The sequence below is a fragment of the Bos indicus x Bos taurus genome, chromosome 10 (genome assembly GCF_003369695.1).
Source record: "Bos indicus x Bos taurus breed Angus x Brahman F1 hybrid chromosome 10, Bos_hybrid_MaternalHap_v2.0, whole genome shotgun sequence".
NCBI classification, from domain to species: Eukaryota; Metazoa; Chordata; class Mammalia; order Artiodactyla; family Bovidae; genus Bos; species Bos indicus x Bos taurus.
In genome coordinates, this window is record NC_040085.1 from 52,723,517 (window position 1) to 52,741,468 (window position 17,952).

The following is a 17,952-nucleotide window of genomic DNA, read 5'->3' on the forward strand; positions in this document are numbered from 1 at the left end:
ATAACAACAATATACTGTAATGAAAGATGGGAATGTGGGTTTTCTCACTCAGAATCTTATCGTACAATTTTAATGCCTTTTCCATCTTAACAAAGCACTTATCATGCACTGTGCCCATAACATCTGCAGTTTTAGGTGTGACAGGAAAACTGACATGAATTTCTTTTTCGTTCTTCACAATTTTGTGGATAGAAGATTTTTTCTGACCATAGATAATAGTACCCTTGGCTTATGAATTTTTTGCTTTTCTTGTTAAATAGAGAACTTTCAAATTTTCATATAAAGGAAGCACTTGCATCTTCTCTTTGGCATAGATGAACTGCCAGCATAACTACTGTTGCATATGGGGCTCTTTGTTATTAAATAAAATGAGGGGGACTTGAACACAAGCACTCTGATGCCCTGATAGTGGATCTGATAATCGCAGTGGCTACTAAGTGACTAGTGGGTGGAACACTTTGGACAAAGGATGATGATTCCTGTCCTGGAGAGGATGGAGCAGGATGGTGCGAGATTTCATCTTACTTCTCAGAACAACTCGCAATTGAAAACTATGAATTGTGTGCTTCTGAAATTTTCCATTTAATATTTTTAAACCTCAGTTGACCTCTGGTAACTGAAACCGTGGGAAGCAAAACTGCAGGCAAGAGGGGGACAACTGTAAATATTAAAAAAAAAATTAAAGCAAAGGAAATAAAACCTTTAGAAGAAAAATATCTGAGCTGCCCAAGTAATTTTAATAAATTTTAAATAATAAATTTAATAAATTTTAATAAAAGGTACACATTTTTACAGATTCTATTTATTTCTTAATATTTTCCAGGTTAACTTTTAAGAGGTTGTTATTGGGGAAATTTTAATGTATACATAAAGAGTTATACCCATCTAACACAATCAGCTGTATTAATACTGCACTGTAATAGATTTATAATATTTTTCACACAAATAATACATAAACAAACACAAAAAATAATAAAACATTTTTAATTATATGTATCTTGAAAAGTGCACCAAACATGTGAACTAATTTATATTAGACATGCAAATGCCTGTTCACATCTTTGAAAGTTTGCAGTGTGAAGGTTTGTATTTAGGGAACTTACTGTATAGATATATTTTGAAGCAAACCCAACAGATCATTTCATCTGTAAATATTAAAACATGCATCTCTAAAAAATAAAGACTCTAAAAACATAGCACATATCAGTTATAACACATAACACAGTTTTGTGAGTAATCAAATCCTCAGTGTTCAGATTTCCTTGGTTGTCTTATAAAATCTTATACAGTTGATTTGTTTGACCCAAGATCCAGGTGAGGCCTGTATCATGTGATTGGTTGAGGTGCCTCTTATGTCAGTTTTCATCCATATTTAGTTACTGCAGCATGCCTCACCCCCGAATTTATTTGTTAAAGAAGTCAGATTGTCTGTCCTGTAGTTTCCTGAGTTTTAGATTTTGCTGGTTGTATTCTTGTTGTTTCATTTAATGTTTTTTTTTCCCCCTCTGTTTCTCTGTATTTCCTATAAATTGGTAAGTAAGATTTTAGAGGATTTTAGTAGTTTTTTTGGCAGAAATATTTAATAGATGGGTAGAGCACTTCCACCAGGGAACTCATTTGAAAATGTTAGTTGCTCAGCTGTGTCCAACTCTTTGTGACCCCATGGGCTGTAGCACGCCAGGCTCCTCTGGCATGCTTCCATGGCGTGCTCCATGAAATTCTCCAGGCAAAAATACTGGAGTGGGTTGCCATTCCATTCTCCAGGGGATCCTGCCATCCAAATGATTGAACCTGGGTCTCCTGCATTGCAGGCAGATTCTTTACCATCTGAGCCAACAGGGAAACCCTCAGGGAACTCATAATGTCAGCTTATTTTGCTTTTTGTGGAATTAACAGCTATCAGTGACTGCCATCTACATTAGTTTTTGTAAAATGACAATATTCTAAATTTGTCATTTTATCATTTTTGAGCTGGAATGCTTCTCTAGAGTACAGTCTCCCTTGGCAATGACTTGATTACTCAATTCCAGTTGTATACATAGTAAAAGGAATATAAATGTTTGATTCTTATTTACTAGTTTTCAAAATAATAGCTTGGTTCTCTAGCATCCTAGAAAGGTGACCAATTAGCTTTCATTTTTTAAGGTTATTTTGAATTCACAGATTAAGATAGAGTTGTGTTTTAATCCATTGCAGGTTATTATTATGGATGCTCAGATTATCAGAGCCTCTTTAAGTCCTTGCATTTGACATTTTTCTTTGATAGTTTCTTTGCTTTCTGGTATGGTAAGATGTTTCAGGCTCATATTATACATGTCCTGCCCAAGACCTGGAAATGACCAATCCTCCAAAGAATCCTGGTTCCTTTTTGTTGGGAGTGATATTTAGACACCACAGCCTGAACACAGGGATCCCCATTGCTGCAGGCGTGGCCATTGTTCCTAGGTTATTTCAATGAATGAAGCTAGTAAAAATTTTCCACCCTGAGGTACATGTGTTCACACTGACATTTCTAATTTCAGATATAGAGTTCTGATATTTCAAAAATGTGTATCATGAAAAGCTTGGATTCTTATGACATTAACATAATTATTTGCTGTTTTATATAATATATATATATATATATATATATATATATAAAATAGTTTCAGAGTAATGATGCAGATATTTTTACAACAGCATGGTTACTGAGAACAGCTTAAGCTTTTTTTTTTTTTTTTCAGTTTTTTGTTTTGATGGTATATATGACTCAGGATGGTCAGTCATATTACTTATTTTTAAGTCACTTTTTAGTTCCTGTCTTATGATTATGGTACCAGCTTGATGCAAACAATCATTTGTGTAATTTTGCTTTGATTGTAAATTTTTAAAAAGTAAATTTCCTTTTAGAATTATATAAAACGTTAAGTGGTTTTGAAATAAAATGAAGGTATTTTTAGAAGAATCTATCATCTTTCCTCATCTTTCTACCCTGTTTTACCCTCCCTTTTTAGGGGACCAGTTGAAAAAAAATTGTGTATTTTTTTTCTATTAAAAAATGTGTGTGTGTGTGTAGATGTGTTTTTAATTTTTCTAATTTTTTAAATAAAAGATGGCTTACTATATATACTTTCACTTAATATATTCTGGATATCACAGGGAAATTTTAATTTCAGCTATATTGTGTGGATGTACCATAGTTCAACTAGTCCTGGGTTAATAATTAAGTTTCCTTTATTTTGAGGAAATGCTGACACACTTTATTCTTTTGTAATATAATTACAAATTAACATACCTTGCAATTGTCTCTGTTTGATTTCTATAGTTATCATCAAGTCTTGTAACCCAGTGGTGTTTAGTTTCTACAACTACCTTCGAACTCATCCTTTGCTTATTCGAAGAAACCTTGTCTCCCCTGAAGGAACTTTGGCAACTGTAGGTCTCAAAACTGAGAAGAACTTTGTTGATAAAATTAACCTCATAGAAAGAAAATTATTCTTTACTACAGCAAATGCTCATTTTAAAGTTGGATGCCCTGTTTTAGCCTTGGAGGTACTCTCCAAAATTCCAAAAGTTACCAAAGTGTCTGCCTTACCCTCAAAAAAAGATCAGCGTGATTTCATTTCTAAAAAGATGGATGGTGTACCTTCAGAATCAAAAACTCTGAGCGACAGTGATAGAAGTTTTGGCACTGATTGGTCAAATGTCACTTCATCACAGATTGACTGGAGTCAGCCAGTGGTAAGGATAGAAGAGGAACCCCTTACTCTTGATTGGGGTGAAGAGCATGATAGTGCCTTAGAAGAAGAGGAAGAAGATGCTGTTGGTTTAGTAATGAAAAGTACAGATATCGGGAAAAAAGATAGACAAGAAGATCAGAAAACTCCAGACCCTAACGTGTTATTGACCCCTCAGGAAGAGGATCATCTTGAAGGTGATACTGAAGTTGATGTGATTGCTGAACAACTAAAATTCAGAGCTTGTTTAAAGATCCTTATGACTGAACTAAGAACATTGGCTACCGGTTATGAAGTAGATGGAGGAAAACTCAGATTTCAGCTCTACAACTGGCTTGAAAAGGAAATTGCTGCCTTGCATGAAATATGTAATCATGAATCGGTTATTAAAGAATATGCCAGTAAAATGTATTCCAAAGGAGAGAGTGATCTTCTAGATCAGGAAGAGAAGGTGGATAAACCGGATATTGGCTCCTATGAGCGGCACCAGATAGAAAGGCGGAGACTCCAGGCTAAACGAGAGCACGCGGAAAGACGGAAGTCATGGCTGCACAAGAACCAAGACCTCCTTCGAGTGTTTCTTAGTTACTGTAGCCTCCACGGAGCCCAAGGTGGTGGTCTGGCCTCAGTACGAATGGAGCTCAAATTCTTGCTACAAGAATCACAGCAGGTATCAACCTTACATTTGTTCTCAATCTTGGTTATTTTAATAATTTCAGTAACTCTTTCATTTATAGTTTTAAAGCTCTTTTTACCAGTTAATTTTAACATGATCAGCTCCTCTATTCATAGAAGCAGATATTTACACTGTGCATACATATTTTTAGACAAAAGTTTTGATAAATAGAAGTAGGCTAAAAGCTTGAGAGCACAGCTTTGTCAAACTCATCTCTATACCTTCTGCATCTCGCATAGTACCTGATACACCAGTTTTTGTGGAATGAGCAAGTACATTAACATACTGCTTTTACTCAAATGTTTACTGCCAGTATTTTTATCATATAACTTAATTGCTTTTTTTTCTCCTTCATTTTAACCACTTTGGAAAAAATAACCCACTGTCACTCACAGGAAACTACAGTGAAGCAGCTCCAGTCGCCACTGCCACTGCCTACCACTCTACCTCTGCTTTCAGCAAGTATTGCTTCAACAAAAACAGTCATAGCTAATCCTGTATTGTACTTAAATAATCACATCCATGATATACTCTATACTATTGTTCAGATGAAAACACCACCTCATCCCAGTATTGAAGATGTGAAGGTAATGTAAAGTTTATGATCATTTGATACTGTACACACTGAGAAGGTAAATAAGTTATACTACTCTTCCAGTTTGAACTTGGAAGAAATATTTAAAGTATTCTTATTTGCTGCCTTCTGAGTCCGATCAGTTCAAGACTGTCCAATGAATGTAAGTTGAAAGTAAACATTCTTGAAATTCTGCCATTTGCCACACTGGATGGAATATTATGCTAAGTAAAATAAGTCAGATAGAAAGACAAATACTGTATGTTATCACTTATGTGTGGAATCAAAAAACTAAAACAAATGACTGTATGTAACAAAATAGAAATGGACTCACAGACATAGAAAACAAACAGTGGTTAACAAAGTGGGCATATGTGTATGGGGGCACATTAGGGGTAGGGAGTTAAGAGATATAAACAACTAAGTGTAAAATACTTAGTATAAAATAATTAAGCAACAAAGATATCAGATCAGATCAGATCAGATCAGTCACTCAGTCGTGTCCGACTCCTTGCGACCCCATGAATCGCAGCACGCCAGGCCTCCCTGATCACCAACTCCCGGAGTTCACTGAGACTCATGTCCATCGAGTCAGTGATGCCATCCAGCAATCTCATCCTTTGTCATCCCTTTCTCCTCTTGCCCCCAATCCCTCCCAGCATCAGGGTCTTTTCCAATGAATCAACTCTTCGCATGAGGTGGCCAAAGTACTGGAGTTTCAGCTTCAGCATCATTCCTTCCAAAGAAATCCCAGGGCTGATCTCCTTCAGAATGGACTTGGTTGGATCTCCTTGCAGTCCAAGGGACTCTCAAGAGTCTTCTCTAACACCACAGTTCAAAAGCATCAATTCTTCGGCGCTCAGCCTTCTTCACAGTCCAACTCTCACATCCATACATGACCACAGGAAGAACCATAGCCTTGACTAGATGAACCTTTGTTGGCAAAGTAATGTCTCTGCTTTTCAATATGCTATCTAGGTTGATAGCACAGGAAAATATAGCCATTATTTTAGAATTATCTATAAAAATATTGAACCACTATGCTGTACACCTGAATCTAATATAATAGCTTCTTCTTACTTGTGGAAAAGTTACTGTCTTCCTTTAAGACAGGCAGATACTTTTTTGGAAAAATTAATTCATTTTCTATGCAGTATTCTTAACACACATTCCTTTAGATCCCCATCTTGTTTAAATGAATCATTATGTAGAAATATTTATAACTGTTCCTTACATGCTGAGATATTATGAAAATGTAAGTTCAGGAAGTATCTTGGGGAAAACCATGATTGATTAGAAGTAGTCCCAGTGAAAGTACTCTCATTGGTATCTGCCTGAGGATTTTGTTTTGTTGGAAACTGTGCAGTAATTCAGGGTAATGAGAATATGGACAGAATTCAGTTCAGTCGCTCAGTTGTGTCCGACTCTTTGTGACCCCATGGACGACAGCATACAAGGCCTCCCTGTCTATCACGAACTCCCAGAGTTAACTCAAACTCACCTCCATGGAGTCGGTGATGCCATCCAACCATCTCATCCTCTGTCGTCCCCTTTGCCTCCTGCCTTCAATCTTTCCCAGCATCAGGGTCTTTTCAAATGAGTCAGCTCTTCACATCAGGTGGCCACAGTTTTGGAGTTTCAGCTTCAACATCAGTCCTTCCATTGAACACTCAGGACTGATCTCCTTTAGGATGGACTGGTTGGATCTCCTTGCTGTCCAAGGGACTCTCCAGAGTCTTATCTAACACCACACTTCAAAAGCATCAATACTTTGGTGCTCAGCTTTCTTCATAGTCCAACTTTCGCATCCATACATGACTACTGGAAAAACCATAGCCTTAACTAGATGGACCTTTGTTGGCAAAGTAATGTCTCTGGTTTTTAATATGCTGTCTAGGTTGGTCATAACTTTCCTTCCAAGGAGTAAGTGTCTTTTTATTTCATAGCTGCAATCACCATCTGCAGTGATTTTGGAGCCCCCAAAAATAAAGTCTGACACTGTTTCCACTGTTTCCCTACCTACTTGTCATGAAGTTATGGGACCGGATGCCATGATTTTAGTTTTCTGAATGTTGAACTTTAAGCCAACTTTTTCACTCTCCTCTCTGACTTTCATCAAGAGGCTCTTTAGTTCTTCTTCACTATCTGCCATAAGGGTGGTGTCATCTGCATATCTGAGGTTATTGATATTTCTCCCAGCAATCTTGATTTCAGCTTGTACTTCATCCAGCCCAGCATTTCTCATGATGTACTGTGCATATAAGTAAATAATCAGGGTGACAATATACAGAATTAACTACCCCAAATTAAAACTGTATCCTATGCTGAAAACGTAAAAGCAGGTAGATGCTAAGAAACCCTAGGGAGGATGGCAGGATCTGGAGAGTTGATCAAACTTCCTCTGTACTAGCCTAAGTGTATTTGTCCTGTGCTTTTTCCAGTTCCAGTGGCTGATGTCATTTCAGTTCCCCAGCATTTTTACTTAAAAATTTTTTTGTATGAAATGCGCATTCAGTCTCTGGTAGTGTGTGCTTCTGAAGAACCCAAGATTAACTGGTCATGTCATCCTATTGCTTGCATGCTGAGTCGCTTCAGGTGTGTCCACCTCTTTGCGACTCTGTGGACTGGAGCCCATCAGGCTCCTCTGTCCATGGGATTTTGCACATAAGAACACTGGAGGGGGTTGCCATGCTCTTCAGGGGATCTTCCTGACCCGGGGATCAAACCCATGTCTCTTGCATCTCCTGCATTGTTAGGCATGATCTTTACCACTAGTACTACCTGGGGAAGCCCCTGTTGAGATTACTTAAATTATTTGATAGGTGAATATGGAAAAGTAGAAAATTCATTCAGTGCTTATAATTACGTTGGCATTTAATGTAATCTAAGTTAACATTTCTAGTTCCAGGAAATTTGGATAAGCTTTGAAAAAGTATGAAACTATTTCTAAGATCCCTTCAGATTTTAAGATTGTAGGAATCAAGTGTTGATTCAGCATGGCATTGTAGGTTTTGATATTATATTGATAATTTTTTAAACTATCAAAATTTAAAATTTTCAGACTGCATTACTTCTAAGTGGATGGATGTCTTGCTTTCTGGAAAATTAACCATTTCACACAGTGATTGATACATTTTCTAAACATTTAATTCATTCTTACTGATAAGATCAGTTCTTCAGTTTCATCAAGGGGAATTTAATAAGGCAAGTTTAAATAAAAGCTCTGAAAATTGTCTGCTAATTTTGGTTCTCTTTTTTTTGAGTATTACTATTTAAGCTATTCATTAGCAGGCTAGGACAGTCCCAGCAATGTGAACGTTGACACTTTACTCAAGGCCTGCAAAACGGCAGGCTCACAGTAATGAATATTTGATAAATATGTGTATAAATCAGTTAACTTTGTTGTAAGAATGCATATTAAATTAGGTGAGTGTTGTTTTAGAAGCTTTAAGGCAGAGTTAGTAGTCTCATGTAGGATCTAGTCTTATTTATGATATTGCTAGTTTCTTGGATATTTTCTGATCTTTAACCTACTACTGTTTGTAGAAATATCAGTACAAAATGTAATTGTGGCTGTTTTGGTTTTAGGTGCACACACTTCATTCATTAGCAGCATCACTTTCTGCATCAATTTACCAAGCATTATGTGACAGTCATAGCTACAGGTAAAAAAAAAAAAAAATCACCCAAATAGTATTTATACAGCAAAAACATTAAACTGTACCACAGTTATATTAAGGTTCTGCTTCCAAGGGACTGAAAAATCCTGGAATATGACCACCGTGTGTACTTTATGAGAATTAGAAAATAATTGTTTAGTTTAGCAATCACCTAGTAACAACAGAGACAAGTAGAAAATGACAGATGGTAAAGGAAAATTATCATCACCATCTTCTTTTTGTTTTCAAGAAAAGAAGTATCCATTATCCAAAGTAATTTATAATATGAAGTTTTCTAATTTTTTTCTCCGTTAAGAGCTATTCCTTTGGCATTAGATTAGTTCCTGTTTGTTTGCTTTTCAGTTGAAAGAGGGAAAACTTTTGAAAAATGATAAAGTACATTCCTAGCATTGAATTATTAAAATCAATTTTACTTACCTATTTCAGTATCAGTCTTTAAAAGTGATATCAATAGATGTAATGGTTTGAAATTTTGTTAAATGTCTAATTGCCTTCATCAGTGTATACTTTATATTTTAATGACCGGGGCAATATAAGTAGTAAGAAATTGAATCAGTCAGAAAGATGACCTAGACTTAAATGAATTATGTTAATAAATGAAAATTTGTACTATAAATAGAATCACATTAAATATATTAAACATGTATCTAGATTTTTTTTTTTCTTATAAATTCAGCAGCCTCTTGTGGGAAGACTGTTATTGCATAAGGAGTTAACTCTCTCAAAATGGCCTAACTCTGATGTTGGCCTAGTAAGGCCATGTCTAAGTGAACTCTCAAAACTTGGAAGTGTAAATAAGAAAGAGTTTATTTAGTTGACAGTGATCACCTTAATGATCAAAGACAATTTGTTTGATATCAGTCACTGCTTCAAATGGTGCCAGATGAGAATCCAAATACATTTTGTTTAAATATATCTTTTCTAGTTCTTAGGCTGTGATTGACTCTCTGAGAAGTCAGATTTATTTTCTTTTGTATTTCTCCTACTCCATAAAGATGAGGAAAGTAAATATTTGGGCATGTTTGACTTTAGGTTTTTCTAAAATAGTTTCCTGCAGATTTTAGTTGACCTTTTAATTCAGAATTGGGCTTGCACAACTTGGCAGGACTAAGAATGCAACAACATAGTTGCTGAAACTTCTGATATTCCTGGTACCAACAGTAATCTCCTTACAGCAGACTTTTAAAATACAAATAAGTGAATATGGAAAAGATTTTTAAGTTTTAAGCAGGCATTTGGGAAAGGTTTTAAAGACTAAATGTCATCTGCCCAAATAGAACATTTGGTATTTTCTTGTAAAAAACTATCAATAAATATTTGTAACTAATTTAAAAAACTTTCTGAAATAAGTTATTATTGGAACATTGAATTCAGTTTTAAGAGTTTTGTTTTTGCTACAGTTATCTAAAAAGTGTGTTTAAGGTATACTTGCTTATTACCTCTATGGATAATAAATAACAGAATTTTGTTTGGTTTGGCAGTCAAACAGAAGGAAACCAGTTTACAGGAATGGCTTATCAAGGGCTTCTTTTAAGTGATCGTCGAAGACTAAGGACAGAAAGCATTGAAGAACATGCAACACCAAATTCTTCTCCTGCTCAATGGCCTGGTGAGAACTCCAGTGCTGTTTTTATATTTGTTTAAATTTTCTATTTGGAAACTCCTTTTTACAAAACTACTAACTGGTTCCCTGAATGTTGTTGTTTGTGGATTTGGTGAATCACTTTTTGTTTGTTTGTTTTTGATGATATTTTCTGCCATGGATTAGGAATTCTTAAGTATTGTAATGTTGTCTGAAGATTCAGAAAGTTAAGGCTTCAAAAACCAGCTGTGCTGACCAGCATAAAAAAAGCAAGGTTTAACATCTTCCCAAGGGTGAGCACAATTGTGTTTCTTATCCTTAGATATCCTGAGTTAGAGTCTTAGAGAGCCAGTATCACACAGGTTTTTTCACTGATGTATCAGAATACAGTTATTCTCAGGATGTTGGTATATTTAGGACAGGAGTGACGGTCCTGTGACACATATGTCATGGTGTCTGCCAGTCCTTTCCCTCTGGTTAGCTCTTTCTCACTCTCAGTATCAGTTATTTCAAACCTCTGCTCTCATCATCCTTTCCTCATTTGCCATGTCATTTAATTTTTACTGTAGTTTTATAAATTTCTACTGTTAATCTATGTCTATGATTACATGTTAATGATCTTTGTAAAGAGGGGCAATGGAGGAAGTGACAGACTCAGAGTGTATATTTAAAATTCTTTTATACATGTTTCTCCAAACATTGTTGTTTTGACTTTTTATTGAATTTCAAACTTGTAAAAGTTTCAAAAATGGTACAAAGAATTTTTGTATAATCTTCACCCAAATTTCCCAACGTAGACATTTTACCATACTTGCCTTATCATTCATTCCTCCTCTCTCCCTCACTTATTGTTTGTCTGTGTGGATATATATATATATACTTTTTTTCTGAAATACTTGAGGATAAATTGTAGAAATGATGCCCCTTTACACATATCAGTTTATCTTTCCTAAAAATAGGCATTCTCTTATTAAATATAACATTGTTACCAAAATTTAGGATGTGTTAGGAAATTCAGCATCTTAATATTGATACATACAGTACTGTTGTCTAACCTGTAGGGTTTGTTTTTTTTTTTTGACAGTTTCACCAATCATCTCACTGAAGTCTTCCATGTTGTATTCTTAGTTGTATTGTCTCACGAATCTCCTCTAATATGCAGTCCTCCTTTCTTTGTCTCTCATGACTTTGACACTTTCAAGGAGTACTAGCCAATTATTTTTTAGAATGTTCTTATGTTTCGGTTTTTCTGATGTTAATATTAGATTCAGATTATGAAGAGAGATTGTACCCTTCTCAGAGCAAAATAGCAAGAGGCACATGATGCCACTTTGGTCCCAGCACTGGTGCCATTAACTTTGACCACTTTGTGTGGTAGTTTCTGCCAGATTTCTCCTTTGTAAAATTATTCTCTTTTGCAATTCATAAGTATCTTTTGAAGAGAGTGTTTGAGGATTGTGTAAAATGTCATACTTTTACCTGCTAATTATAATGTTCAGTGATGACTCCTGCCTAAATCAAATATAACTGTGGAGATTACTCAGTGGTGATTTTCTAATTCTATGCTTCTTTCTACGTATTAGTTGAAATTGTGATATAAGGAAGAGCTTTCTCTTCTTTTTGTTTATTCACTCATTTATTATTTCATTGTGGATGAATGGATTCCTGTTTTAGTCTGTAGGTTATAAACAATTTCTATCATTTATTTTGTTGTTCAAACTATGGATGGTGATTTAGTCACTAAGTCGTGTCCAACTCTTATGACCCCGTGGACTATAGCCCTCCAGTCTCCTCTGTCCATGGGATTTTTCCAGACAAGACCACTCAAGTGGTTTGCCATTTCCTTCTCCAGGGGATCTTCCTGGCTCTGCAGTTGAACCCAGAATCTCCTGCTTTGCAGGAGATGTAAGAGATCTGGGTTCAATCCCTGAGTTGGGAAGATCCCCTGGAGAAGGAAATGGGAGCCCACTCCAATATTCTTGCCTGGTAAATCCCATCGACAAAGGAACCTGGTGGGTTACAGTCCATAGGGTTGCAGAGTTGGACACGACTGAAGCAACTGAGTATGCATGCATAAGTGGAGGAAAACTGTGGAATTATATGTGTATCTGTCTATCTATCTATATATATATCTCCATGTGTGTATATTGATACTATATATATAGTATAATATAGATACATAATTGTGGTTCAGTTGCAGATTTGGATTTGTTTCCCTTCTGGAGCTTTATGCTGATAGACTTCTTTTAATATTATATACCCTTACAGGTGTGAGTTCACTTATTAATCTCTTGAGTTCAGCCCAAGATGAAGACCAGCCAAAATTGAATATTTTGTTGTGTGAAGCTGTTGTCGCTGTGTACTTGAGTTTATTGATACATGCTCTTGCCACAAATTCCTCCAATGAATTGTTTCGACTTGCAGCCCACCCATTAAACAACCGAATGTGGGCTGCTGTTTTTGGAGGAGGTGTGAAACTTGTTGTGAAGCCTCAAAGACAATCTGAAAATATTTCAGGTAAGATAAATTTGATAACAATAATGTATATAAGTATAAATAGTTTCTTATATGAAAATTAAAGTTTTTTTAATGTTTTAAGAATTTTTGTTTTGAAAATCAGTGATGTTTAATGTATAATCAGTCTTAGAATAATAAATAATCTCATATTAGAATAAAGAGTACAGTTTCAGTGTAACATTTTTTGATAAATTTGAAAAGAATAAAAAAGAAAAAAGGAAAGGTAAAGTTAAGTGAGGAAATAGTGTTGAGGAATGAGGTCGTGGAAAAGGATAGTTTTTATTTTTTTATAGTTTATCATGGTGATTTTGAGTTTATAAAAGCTTTATTAATAAGTTTTGGTCATTATCATAAATAACTGGGCTAAAATTTTTGGACTTTCCGTAATGCACAAAGTTGAGTTAGGTCCGAACTCATTGCCATGATATATAGGCATACATAAGAAAAACACTCAAGGTTTGTTGATTGAAATAAGTAAAAGCATTAAGGGTGTTATCTGTAACATAGCATGGAAAGTTAAAGATTTCTTAACTATGGAATAGTAAGCTAATCTGTATCCTAGTCAATATTCTTTAGAACTTTCTTTAGCAATGTGTTTGTTTAAAAGGTAGAAATATTAATTGAGAATTATTTTTTTTGCAACCCACATTCTTTTCTCAGCTTTTATTTTAAGATATCACACTTATTTTTTAAAAGTTTTTAAAAAAAGTTTTTAAGTAGAGAAGATTTAGATAAATCCTCATAGTTCTTACAGAGTATACCAGTAGTTGGCTTCAGATTAAGTTCATGGTCATACTCAGGCTCTTCCAATCATGCACATGGTCTTTGAATTCCATTTTCTGTGCTCTTTTTTTTTTTTTTTTCTTAGGGATGAGAATATATTTTTAGTCCACTTTTTAAGATGGTAGGATGGTAAGGTATAGACTGATGCCATGGGAACGTTTTCCACCTTGGTGCTGTAACACAGAAATTGCCTGTCTTAATTCATCCATAGAAATGCTCATGTTACAGATGATGAGATAGTGGCTCAGAGAGCCACTAGCTAAAGGTACAGGTTCTAACCTGTGTCCTTGGTGCCCAAGATCGAATCAAATGAATAAGTTCCCATGTAAATCAAAGTAAGGGAGATGATCTTACTGACTCCCATTGTCTCCACTCCTGTTACATATGGATGACTCATCTCCATCTTCCTTTCCAGTTGTAATCCACTGTAAATTGAAAAGTTTTCCTCCCAAATCACTTCTTTTCTCTTCCTGAGTTTTCTATTATTGTTTCATGGTAATTCACTCATCAAATCATCATGCTTAACCTTCTGAGGACATATTCATGTTTACATTCACGTACACCTGCCATATGCCAGGCTTTTGGGGTATGGTGAACAAAACAGACAAACCCCATACTTTTCGTGAAGCTTACACCTAGTACAGGTAAACACACAATTAACAAATCATAGTATTTCAGGTATGGTCAGAACTACAATAAAAATATAGCAGAGTGAGTAGACAGAGAATGATGAGGGAAAAGGGGGTGGGAAGAGTTTAGTTAGGGTGGTCAAAAGACACATTTCTGAATAGATGACATTTGATCAGAGTCCTAAGGAAGTCAGGGATCAGATTGTCCAGATACCTGGGGCCAGAGCATTTCAGGCAGATGGGGAAGTGAGTGCAAAAGTCATGAGGTTGGACTAACTTGACTTTTTCCAAGAACTGTTGTGCTGGCCAGATGGCTATCCTGAGCCAGGGAGTATGGTCAGAGATGAGATAAGTAACTGGGGGCAAGGTCCCTTAGGGCTTCATGGGTCATTTATTATCACTGTTATTCTAAAGGAAGATAGGAAACTACTGGAAGATTTTAAGCAGAAGAGTGATGTAATCTGATTTAGATGTTTAAAAGACCCACTCTAATTGCTGGGTGGAAAATAGTCTGTGTGAAAGAATAAAAGTAGGGAGCCCATGTGGGAGGCTGTGGGAATAGCCCACTTAAAAGATAATTGTGAAGAACAAATTTGAATCAGTTCTAGTGAGGTGGATGAACCTAGAGCCTATTATACATAGTGAAGTAAGTCAGAAAGAGAAAAACAAATATAGTATATTAACACATATGTATGGAATCTAGAAAAATGCTATTGATGAGCCTGTTTCCAGGGAAGGAATGGAGATGCAGATGTAGAGAATGGACTTGTGGACACAGTGGGGGAGGGGGAGAGTGGAACAAATGGAGAAAGTAACACCAACATACGCACACTGTCAGGTGTAAGATGGATAGCTGGTGAGAAGTTGCTGGGTAGTACAGGGAGCCCACTCTGGTGCTCTGTGATGACCTGGAGGGCTGGGCTAGGGGGAGGAGAGGGAGGCGAGGGAGCGAGGGATGTATGTATAATTATGGCTGATATGCATTGTTCTGTGGCTGAAACCAACACAACGTTGTAAAAATTAAAAAAAGTCTTCTCCCAAAAGATAGTTGTGGGTTACCATCAAGAGTGAATGGATAAGCAAAATGTGGTATATAAGTACAGTGGAACGTAATTCAGCATAAAAAAGAGTGACTATTAACACATGCTATAACCAGCATGAACCTTAAAAATATGATGCTCAGTTTAAGAAGCCAGACACAAAAGGTCACACAGTGCCTGCTTCCATTTATATGAAATATTCAGAATAGGTAAATCCATAGAGACAGAAAGCATATTGGTTGCCATGGGCTAGGGGGAGAAAGGAATGGGGAGTGATTGATTAGTGTGGAGTTTTCATTTGGTGTGGTGAGAATGCTTTGCAACTGGATAGGGATGTTGGTTGCATAACAGTATGAATGTACTAAATGCCACTGAACTGTACATTGTAAAATGGTTAATTTCATGTAAATTCCACCTCAATTAAAAAAAGATAAAAGTGGTGTAGCCTAGTCATGTTCATCAAAGAGAACTTGAGATAAATTTTCTGTGACAGGGAGCCTCAGGAGAGGACCAGGCTGACTTCTTCCTGGCTATCTCATATCCAATTAGTCCTGAATCCTTTTGATATTCCTTTTATGTATTTCTCACATCTAAACCTGCCTTTCGGTCTTTACCACCCACTGTGCTAGTTCAGGCCGTTCCGTCCTCATTGATCGTGCAGACTTCACCTCATCACGTGCCTCATTCAAGATGCCTTCATGAGAATGGCCCACAGGATGAGTTCCTAGCTTTCTATCCACAAGCTAGTCCATGCTCCAGAGTATCCCTGTTACTCCCCTCCCTGACCACCTGTCTAGCAAAAGAAAATTATTCCTCATTTAGCCAAGCCATTGATCATTTGTTTCTGGTGTCAACTTCCTCTTTTCACGTTGAGCCTCTGCTTTTCTTTTAAGGCATGCTTTATATCCTACATATACATTCAGTGACTCTTTCTTGAACAGCATAGCCAGAAATAATCCCTCATGTGCTCTGTTTACTACTTGTTGAATCTACATCATTTATTTGATACATTGTATATAGAATTGCTTGAATCCTTGTTCTGTATATTAATGGCACATAGGCTGCTTCATTGCAAGTTAATCCTTTATAATCTATCCTCATCTACATCTCTGTCATGATTGCTGGAAAACTGATGCAGTGACTAGAAAAGTTCACAAGCACAGATACAAGTAATTTAGTGGAAACTAAAAACATGGCAAGAATGTTCTTTTCAAGGCTGAAAAGAAAGGTTAACTCTTTGAATTAATAATGGAAAATAAGAATGGGATTTTTTTTTCCTGTCTTTAAATTCAGCACCTCCTGTTCCTTCTGAAGACATAGATAAACACCGTAGGAGGTTTAACATGCGAATGCTGGTCCCTGGAAGACCTGTAAAGGACACTACCCCACCACCTGTGCCTGCAGAAAGACCATCTTACAAAGAAAAGTTTATTCCTCCTGAACTTAGTATGTGGGATTATTTTGTTGCAAAGGTAAGGGGCCTAAGGAAGACATGCTTTATGTGTGTCTGTTTGCATCACATAGGAATGATGGGGCAGCTTCTGGGTTCAATCACCATAGTTCAGACATTTCATCTCTCAACTCCAGAAGCTGAATAATCATTCAGAAATGATCAGACACTTGATATGGTTGAGACAAATTAAAATCATATGGGACTTAGGTATAAACCAGAACTCAGTTTACTAACATAATCAGCATCGTCCTTTTCTAGGGACTGGAATACTTGTATCTACCATCTAGCATCCCTTCCGATTGTCAGTAGTTACTTTGGTTAGCATGAAATTAGAGCAGGAGAAGGTGGACGGATATTTCAGAGTTTCATCAGACCATGGGTTTCGTGGGGCCCACGACATATCTATTTCTCCAAAGCAGAAGGAACTTCTCTGGGGATCAGATTCTCATGGTGACTAGATCCTACACAGTCCCATTTTGTACAGTGCTGGGTGTGTGCTTTTCTGCACTTGGTGTTTTGAGCACTTCACATTCTATTGATAGGTTTCCTTCTTTACCTCTGTTGCATTATAATTCTTCCTACTCCCAAGATTGTTTGGGAGCAAATCCAAACATGAAATTTCATTCATAAATATTTCATTATGTATTTTTTAAAAAGAAGGGTTTTGAATCAGTAACACACGAGCATTCTCTCTCTCTCTCACATAGACACACAAACACACACTCAAATTTACATGCACACACACTCACACACGGTTCTTTACTATCAAGTATCCAAAGAGTGTTCACATTTTCCCCCATTATACCTTAAATGTTTTTGAACAGTTGGTTTGTTAAATCAGGATCCAGAATGATTCATATATTACAGTTGGTTGATATGTCTTAAGTCTCTCTTAATCTGTAGGTTCTACCTCCAACTCACTTTGTTAAATTTACCCCTGCCCCTTTTTTGCCCCAAAATTTGTCATTTAAAATTTTTCAGTGGCTTGCTGATGGCATCCCTGTGTTTGGTCTTTTGACCATATTCCTCTGATTTTCTGTTTTTCTGTAAAGTGAGAGTTAAATTTAGAGACATTATCACATTCCACCATGATTAGGTAGGGAAAAGGGAGTACAGGATTACTTCATAGGTGGTTTTGTGTATTTCCACCAGGAAACATTCTTTTTTGGGATGTTAATTGATGATCTTTGCCTGAATCCATTATCATAAATTTGGGGAGTTTTATTTATTTGCTGAAATATTTCCTTATTCATCCTATTTGGTTAACCTGAAGTGCATTTTGAAAGAGAAATACAGGATAAA

General features: G+C 36.2%; 1 protein-coding gene across 4 annotated transcripts in view; it reads left to right on the forward strand.

Annotated features, from left to right (window-relative positions):
* Nucleotides 1-17,952, forward strand: part of DMXL2 (Dmx like 2) — a 166,995-nt gene that overhangs the window by 128,377 nt on the left and 20,666 nt on the right. For 3 of the 4 annotated variants that reach the window (XM_027554014.1, XM_027554011.1, XM_027554012.1), the window contains exons 24-29: nt 3,305-4,386; nt 4,788-4,979; nt 8,555-8,631; nt 10,128-10,255; nt 12,497-12,745; nt 16,491-16,669. In XM_027554014.1, the coding sequence (XP_027409815.1) occupies nt 3,305-4,386; nt 4,788-4,979; nt 8,555-8,631; nt 10,128-10,255; nt 12,497-12,745; nt 16,491-16,669 (1,907 nt within the window). The remainder of the gene's footprint in view (nt 1-3,304; nt 4,387-4,787; nt 4,980-8,554; nt 8,632-10,127; nt 10,256-12,496; nt 12,746-16,490; nt 16,670-17,952) is intronic. The other variant, XM_027554013.1, reaches the window with a different exon arrangement.